Source organism: Balaenoptera musculus, chromosome 7 (genome assembly GCF_009873245.2).
Source record: "Balaenoptera musculus isolate JJ_BM4_2016_0621 chromosome 7, mBalMus1.pri.v3, whole genome shotgun sequence".
NCBI lineage: Eukaryota > Metazoa > Chordata > Mammalia > Artiodactyla > Balaenopteridae > Balaenoptera > Balaenoptera musculus.
The window spans coordinates 98,696,920-98,705,617 of record NC_045791.1 but is presented as its reverse complement, the minus strand read 5'-3'; the positions used below and the strand labels follow the sequence as shown (position 1 = coordinate 98,705,617).

The 8,698-nt window shown below is 35.7% G+C and overlaps 1 protein-coding gene across 1 annotated transcript; it reads left to right on the top strand.

Moving 5' to 3' along the window:
• The first annotated feature begins 2,845 nt into the window (after positions 1 to 2,845).
• Positions 2,846 to 8,417, top strand: SCG2 (secretogranin II). The gene is made up of 2 exons (XM_036858101.1): positions 2,846 to 2,947; positions 6,130 to 8,417. The coding sequence occupies exon 2, from the start codon at positions 6,144 to 6,146 to the stop codon at positions 7,992 to 7,994; it is 1,851 nt and encodes a 616-aa protein (XP_036713996.1). The 5' UTR covers positions 2,846 to 2,947; positions 6,130 to 6,143; the 3' UTR covers positions 7,995 to 8,417.
• The last annotated feature ends 281 nt before the right edge of the window (positions 8,418 to 8,698 follow it).

The window sequence follows — 8,698 nt, the reverse complement described above, 5'->3', positions numbered from 1 at the left end:
CACATGAAAAGCTGCTCAAAATCACTAATTATTAGAGAAATGCAAATCAAAACTGCAATGAGGTATCACCTCACACCAGGTAGAATGGGCATCATCAGAAAATCTACAAACAACAAATGCTGGAGAGGGTGTGGAGAAAAGGGAACCCTCTTGTACTGTTGGTGGCAATGTAAATTGATACAGCCACTATGGAGAACAGTATGGAGGTTCCTTAAAAAGCTAAAAATAGAATTACCATATGATCCAACAATCCCACTACTTGGCATATACCCAGAGAAAACCATAATTCAAAAAGACACATGCACCCAATGTTCATTGTAGCACTATTTACAATAGCCAGGTCATGGAAGCAACCTAAATGCACATCGAGAGACGAATGGATAAAGAAGAAGTGGTACATATATACAATGGAATATTACTCAGCCATAAAAAGGAATGAAACTGGGTCATTTGTAGAGACGTGGATGGATCCAGAGGCCATGATACAGAGTGAAGTATGTCAGAAAGAGAAAACAAATATCGTATATTAACGCATATATGTGGAACCTAGAAAAATGGTGCAGATGAACCGGTTTGCAGGGCAGAAATTGAGACACAGATGTAGAGAACAAACGTATGGACACCAAGGGGAGAAAGCTGGGTGGTGGGGGTGTGATGAACTGGGCGATTGGGATTGACATGTATACACTGATGTGTATAAAATGGAGGACTAATAAGAACCTGCTGTATAAAAAAATAAATAAAATAAAATTCAAAAAAAAAAACTGCGCTCTTAGCCACTTTCAAGTATACAATATTGTTAATTATGGTCATTATGCTGTGCATTACATCCCAGAACCTATTCATCTTTTAAAAAAAAAAAAAAAGGAGTGACTTCCTTGAGGGTTGTTGAGACCTCTGCTGAACCAACTCTACCCTCTAAGAGTAAACTTGTGGAATTTTCTGAGGCTGTGTTGATACTGGTTAGTTCAACTGGCCACACAGAACTACTGGAAAGCAAATCAGGTGAAACTCAGAGTGGCTTATCTTTGTCAAGATTTAAAAAAATGTTATCATGTATGTAAAGCTACCAAAATGTCTGCAAATGAGCTGATTTCATTGAGGTGGTGCTTGAGAAATGAGATTTGTTAACTCAGGTCTCTTCAACCTAGCGCTTAACCTTGCTCTAAAATCCCATTATGAGGCATAAATAGATTAGACAAATTGGCCACAGGACTCCAGTCTAAGCCTGTATGAGTTCCATGTCAATCCACAAATGATGGTCTACCACTCATTAGGAATCAAATAGCTTTACCAGGAGATCAAAGAGAGAGAATGAAGGGCTACTTTTCCCAAGATTATTTTTTTTCCTAAGGTTTTAAGCTATCTCTGTTTCCTTGAGTAGTTCAATAGTATTGTGGTTTACCTAGCATCGTTAGAAATCATTAAGTAAAACCTGGTAATGAGAAATCTCAGCTCAGGCTTCTTTTCCCAGGACCCCCACTGAATTTCTAGATTGAATCATGTTCCCTGCTGTCTGTTCTGGCTGACATCTTTCTTAGTACTTTCCAATTTATATCAAATCAAAATAATCTGTTTGTCGCTCATCCCCACCAGGCCAAAGGATCCTCAAAAGAAAAAAAGAGCATATATATATGTATATATATATATATATATATATATACATACAAATATATATGTCATCGTCTTTGTATCTGGCACTTAGTAGGCATTACAACTTACTGAATGGATAAATCAGTGGCTGATTATTCATTTAACAGAGACAAAAGGAGTCTCTTATACAGCAAGATTCTTTTGTATACTTAAAGTATATTTCAAAATATACTGTCTTTAGGAGAATCATATCTTTAATGAAATGAAGTTAAAAATTTAGACTTACATAAATTATTAAAATATATAATCAGGTTACCTGGTAAAGCACAGGAATGATTATGAACTACAAGTCTGAGAGGTTGGAGTTGGAAGTATTATATTATTCCCTAAACTGGTCACATTTATGGAAGGTATTCAATTCATCTGATTCAACTGGAGAAGGAAAATATTCATAGTATAACTTCCTTTTAGTTACAGATGAGTTACAATTACATATGTGTCACACTTTCCTCAAACAGTGAATATGTTCTTTTTCTTATTGGAAGTATTTTCAACTTCTGAACTTCCCTTTTTGAGATCAAATGTTGTAAAAGATGCCAACAGATTCATATAAAATTATCAATTACGAGACCTGGGACCTTAGAAATATCCACTTCAAAATTATATTGAAGCTCTAAAGCAAAATTCCAACTCATTAGAGCCTTAAAGGTAACTCACATAAAAAAGAGAAAACTTTTTTATTCAAATAAATATGATTTTAAAAACAATGCTGCTTGTGGTTATGATATAAAATATGATTTCATATTCATAATGTGTCTTCTGTTCCTCTTGGAGCATACTGAGGAATGGTAATTTCTTTGTGACCACTGAAGGAAAAAAAAAAAAGTCCTTGTCTGTAAAACTTTCTTATAATGACGATTACAACAGCAACAGCAATAGGAAACCTTGTCACAAGCTATTAGAACACAGACGAGATTATATTGCAATTAGCCATGTCTATCTGATGGATTTTTCTTTCTAAGGGAAATTGTGCAAAGCATTTTATTTCAAGCCTCAAAGATTTTGATAAAAGAAAAAAAAGGAAACTGCAGTTTTTGCCACAAAAAGACAGGTGGCGTAAGCATGCAACCTTTTTTTTTTTTAAAGATATATAAAGTGCTTATTTTCTCTCTGAAGAAGCTCGCCTCTGCTCGGGTTTGTGGCTGAGCTGGTGACGTCAGTGTGGCAGTGCGGAGTCAGGCGCGGCGGCTCTCTATAAGCCCAGGAGCTGTCCGGGTGCTGAAACGGTCCGAGCAGCTCACGCAGCGGACCAGGAGGAACGTGCTGTGGACGTTCTCTGCCACATAAAAAGGAGGTAAGACTGCTTTTCCCTTTGATTTACTTGAAAGTTCTAAATTGCGTGTTCTCTCCTTAATTCCTAGCTAAGAAGAAAAAGACCATTTGGCAAGCTTGTATCTATAGAATAGCTGAACAGTAACCTGCTGCTCATCGGCCAATGTAAGGACACTATATACGTGTACATATATATGATTGCATCTGTGATTTATACCACTTGCTGTTAGGTGTTTACTAACCATAGTGCTATTTAGATAATCATATATAAGAAGCATGAAAAAGTTTAGGATATTTGTGTCAATACACATTATTAATGTAAAGTTAACCAAGACTGATATTTTGTTTCTTTCCTTAATTTATTGTTTCTTCCCCTAAGAACCAGATACAAGGCCAAGGATATAATTTATATGCTTCATATTCTTAACAGTAGGTTTCCAATGATTCAAAGGCTGCTAAACACGTTAGTGATAGAAGCAACCAATTTTGGAATTAGGTTTTTTTTCCCCTTTGACATTTACCTTGCAAGAGCTCAAAGTTAACTAACTCTATACAATTATTTTCTCAATTGGTATACTCTGAAAAGGCTTACATTATTATTTCCTTATTTTAGTCCTAGGAAGGTAAGATTAGAATGAGCTTCCTTGTTTATTCACGGTGAAATATTATCTTGGGTTATAGGTTGGATATGACCATGGATTACAGAGAGATCATAATTTGGAATGCATGAGGAAAACATTCATAACTGTACAAACTATTATTATTATGCTTTGGTTGAAAGAGATTGTACAATATTTTGCTAAATATTTTGAATGGGACAAGTGTTTCTTTTTTCTGTATCCTAAGTAGTTGAATTGCTCAAATTTGATATATCCAGCTGCATTTGTTAATGCTCTAGTCTAATTTCAATAGAAAAGACATTTTAACTTACAAGGCTTTAGTCCAAACTCTATATAGAATATTAGAGCTGTTGAAACCACCTTCACTACTTAGATGAGCTGCTACCTGGGAAAGAAATCCCTTGAGTCTTACTCAAAGGCAATAACTGTGTCATCCAAACTGAATCTGAATATATGACCAAACAGTAGCTCTTGTTAGGCTGTGGTTTAAATAACTGCATTGGATATTTTGCCCCAACTGCACAGCGAAGCCCACCTACAAGATAATGATTTTAAAGACCAGCACATAACCCATCTGTTAAAAATACTTCAGGATAATGGTCTCAAAGAAAATAAGTTTACTAAGATTCTTAAAACTACTAGTCTAAATACCAATGTTGAAAATTGATTTCCAAATCTAAATTAATCCTGAAATAGTATAAAGAAAATGCATAATGTGCTTTTACTTAAACCTAAGAATTTATGAATATAATTTCCTTTAGTAAACATTGATTCATAGCAAATATTTTAGAAATTTCCTCTGACATGCCTTTAAAGATTTTCCTTTCAGTAAATTAAGTAGTCAAGTTAATGGGGATCTTTTAAATAAATGTATATTTTACTAACTAATTTTAATAATCATTTTAATAAATAAATCTGTGCTAAAGAAATTTCTGTAAGTACAACTTTTTTTTAGGTTCTAAAAACTGAGAACATTACTTAAATACCAATATAATCTAGTGAACAATGATATTTTCTACAATTGATGTCTAAGCTAATAGATAATTGTACCTACATAACTTAGCTTATATATCACAAAACCATAATTCAGGTAAGATATCATGAACAAACTTATATAATTCCTTTACATTTACTTTATTTGTAACAAAAATTGCAAGTATTAAATTAGGTTTAAATGTTATCAATGCCAAATGTAAAACATGTAAAAACTAATCCTTTTGCTAATTCATACGTGAGACTATCAGGCCTTGGAGAAAAAAAAAATGAATGAAAAATTTTAAGTAGGAAGAATTCAACACATTGTCTGTATTTATCTAAATTGGGAGTTACATAGTGGTTATTTTAAGATTTTCTAACAGTATGAGTCATTTAAGATTTCATAGGTCCACACCCAAATAGACACAGACATAAGTCAAGCTGAATCTGAACACTCACAAGTTCAGAAATAGACTGGTTAAGAAAGCTTATGTTCTTTCTGTAGCATCTGTTATTATTTACTATACACTCTTGAGGGCTGAGGAAAAATATAACCATGATTGCATTTTACAAGACAGTCACAATAAAATTATTAGAAGAAATATGGAGCGCAGATATTTTAAAACAGTTTATATTTTAGTACATTTACATTGAAATAAACTTCACTGGATATCATGGATTTATTATTTTTTGTAACTCTAGCTATTGTGCTTGTGTATCCTGACGGTACCCTGTGTGTTATTACATTTCAATCAAGATGAGTAATTATAAAATGCCAGACTTCTAAATTAAATATTTTGGAATTCAATGGGTAAAGAAATACTGCTTTGGGGATATTTAAAGAAAAACTTCATTAGGTTTACCTATAGCTGGGACTTGGGAAGACCCATATTCTGGAGGTCATTAAGGTATAGACCTTCCAAAATTAATAGTATGATTTAGTGGCAGAGTGAGAACAAGTTATTTCTGAAAATGTATGTGAATGGGACTCATCTACAAGATAATTCAGTATGATTAACATTAACATGGTATATCACTTCATCATATATAGTAATGTCACTGCTGCTGTGTTTCTACAACAAATTAGGTGGACAATTCAGGAACTAAATCACATGGTTTTCGATAAGGAGATAACTCTGTGTGTGTGTGTGTATGTGTGTGTGTGTGTGTGTACATGCCTGTTTTAAATTAAGCCAGCTAATTTTTTTGCCAGTGATTTCAGAAGGAATGCTGTACAAGATAACTAAAACTCATCTTGGAAAGTCTTTATTTAACAGAAACAATGCATACTACAAAACAAACAACATGTTTTATAAATTAAAAAATAAAATTTGAGAAACTTCCTATCAGTGTTTTTGCTATTATTTTGACCAAGAGAATGCCATACAAATTTGATGCAACTGGGTAGCAATTTTGCTAAAGATTCCTGTGGTTAGCCTGTGAGGATTGTGTAGGAAATATTTATAGATTTTAAAAAGAGTCATCCTAAATTAATGTGGAATAATCTCTACTACGGTTTCTTTTCCCCCTCAATGGTCAATAACCTCTTTTGCTATAGCGTCTATTAGTCTGTTTCATTTGTGTTAACTCATGTTTTCTGTGCTTTAAGGAAATCTTTCAAACATGGCAGAAGCTAAGACTCACTGGCTTGGAGCAGCCCTCTCTCTCATCCCTTTAATTTTCCTCCTCTCTGAGGCCGAAGCAGCTTCATTTCAGAGAAACCAGCTGCTTCAGAAGGAACCAGATATCAAATTGGAAAACGTCCAAAGGTTTCCCAGTCCTGAAATGATCAGGGCTTTGGAGTACATAGAAAAGCTCCGACAACAAGCTCACAAAGAAGAAAGCAGCCTAGACTACAATCCCTACCAAGGTGTCTCTGTTCCCCTTCAGCAAAAAGAAAATGGTGACTTGCCAGAAAGTTCAAGGGATTCCCTGAGTGAAGATGAATGGATGAAGATAATACTTGAAGCTTTGAGACAGGCTGAAAATGAGCCCCAGTCTGCACCAAAAGAAATCAAGCCCTATACCTTGAATTCAGAAAAGAACTTCCCAATGGACATGCCTGATGATTATGAGACTCAACAGTGGCCGGAGAGAAAGCTCAAGCACATGAGATTCCCTCCTATATATGAAGAGAATTCCAGGGACAACCCCTTTAAACGCACAAATGAAATAGTAGAGGAACAATATACTCCTCAAAGCCTTGCTACATTGGAATCTGTCTTCCAAGAGCTGGGGAAACTGACGGGACCAAACAACCAGAAGCGTGAGAGGGTTGATGAGGAGCAAAAACTTTACACAGATGATGAAGATGATATCTACAAGGCTAATAACATTGCCTATGAAGACGTGGTTGGGGGAGAAGATTGGAACCCAGTAGAGGAAAAAATAGAGAGTCAAACCCAGGAAGAGGTAAGAGACAGCAAAGAGAATATAGAAAAAAATGAACAAACCAATGATGAAATGAAGCGTTCAGGGCAGCTGGGCCTCCAGGATGAAGATTTCCAGAAAGAGAGTAAAGACCAACTCTCAGATGATGTCTCCAAAGTAATTGCCTATCTGAAAAGGTTAGTGAATGCTGCGGGAAGTGGGAGGTCACAGAATGGGCAAAACGGGGAAAGAGCAACCAGGCTTTTTGAGAAACCACTTGATTCTCAATCTATTTATCAGCTGATTGAAATCTCAAAGAATTTACAAATACCCCCTGAAGACTTAATTGACATGCTCAAAACTGGAGAGAAGCCAAATGTATCAGTGGAACCAGAGCAGGAGCTTGAAATTCCCTTTGACCCTGAAGACATCTCAGAGGTTGACTTAGACCATCCAGATCTGTTCCAAAATAAGATGCTCTCCAAGAATGGCTACCCCAAAACACCTGGTCGTGCTGTGGCAGAGGTTCTACCAGATGGGCTGAGTGTTGAGGACATTTTAAATCTTTTAGGGATGGAAAATGCAGCAAATCAAAAGCCTCCATATTTTCCCAATCAGTATAACCGAGAGAAGGTTCTGTCAAGACTCCCCTATGGTCCTGGAAGGTCTAAAGCAAACCAACTTCCCAAAGCTGTCTGGATGCCAGATGTTGAAAACAGACAAATGGCATATGAAAACCTGAATGACAAGGATCAAGAATTAGGAGAGTACTTGGCCAAGATGCTAGTTAAATACCCTGAGATCATGAATTCAAACCAAGTGAAGAGAGTTCCCAGTCAAGGCTCATCTGAAGATGATCTACAGGAAGAGAACCAAATCGAACAGGCCCTCAAAGAGCGTTTGAATAAACACAGCTCTCAGGAGACTGACAAACTGGCCTCGGTAAGCAAAAGGCTCCCTGTGGGGTCCCCAAAGAATGACGATACCCCCAACAGACAGTACTTGGATGAAGATCTATTAGTGAAAGTGCTGGAATACCTCAACCAAGAAAAGGCAGAAAAGGGAAGGGAGCATATTGCTAAGAGAGCAATGGAAAATATGTAAGCAGCTTTCATTAATTGCCCTACTTTCACCCCTCCCACCCCAAGCAAACACCAACATTTCTCTTTAGTGTGTTGACTTCTATCTTGTTAACACTGTTATACCTTTAAATGATGTACAGGCAGATGATTCCATTTCACTGGGGTGTCTACTTCACTAACTCTGAGCTGTTCTCTTGTGTGTGGATATATGTAAATGTTATGACTTCTGAATAAAAAATATTAATCATATCCCTTATTCAAGAAAGATATCTATGATAGTGTTTAATAGTGTATCTAATGACTGTGGCATTGTTGATGCTCACATATGACAAAGAGTGTCCTATAATTCTCTTGAAAGTTTTTAATACTTATTGAATTATTTTGTTACTGTCTGTAGTGTTTTGTGGAGTATTGGAGCAAAAAAAAATAAAGCATTATAAATATATAGTTTTATTTAAAAGGCCTTTTCTATTGTGTGTTTTGTTGTTGTTTAATAAATGTTATTTCTGGACAACTGTGGGTTATTCATTCTGGAAAACCAGAGACGGTGACTATGGAGCAAGCAGTATGGAGCTAAAAGAGAAAATCATCACCTTCCACAGTCTATCCAGGTAAGAAATAAGGAATTTAAACATACGACCATACTACACATTTGCAGAATGCAACATCCTCTAGCATCCCACTACCTAATGCTTGCCTATAGTTTTTCTCATATTTATGATTATG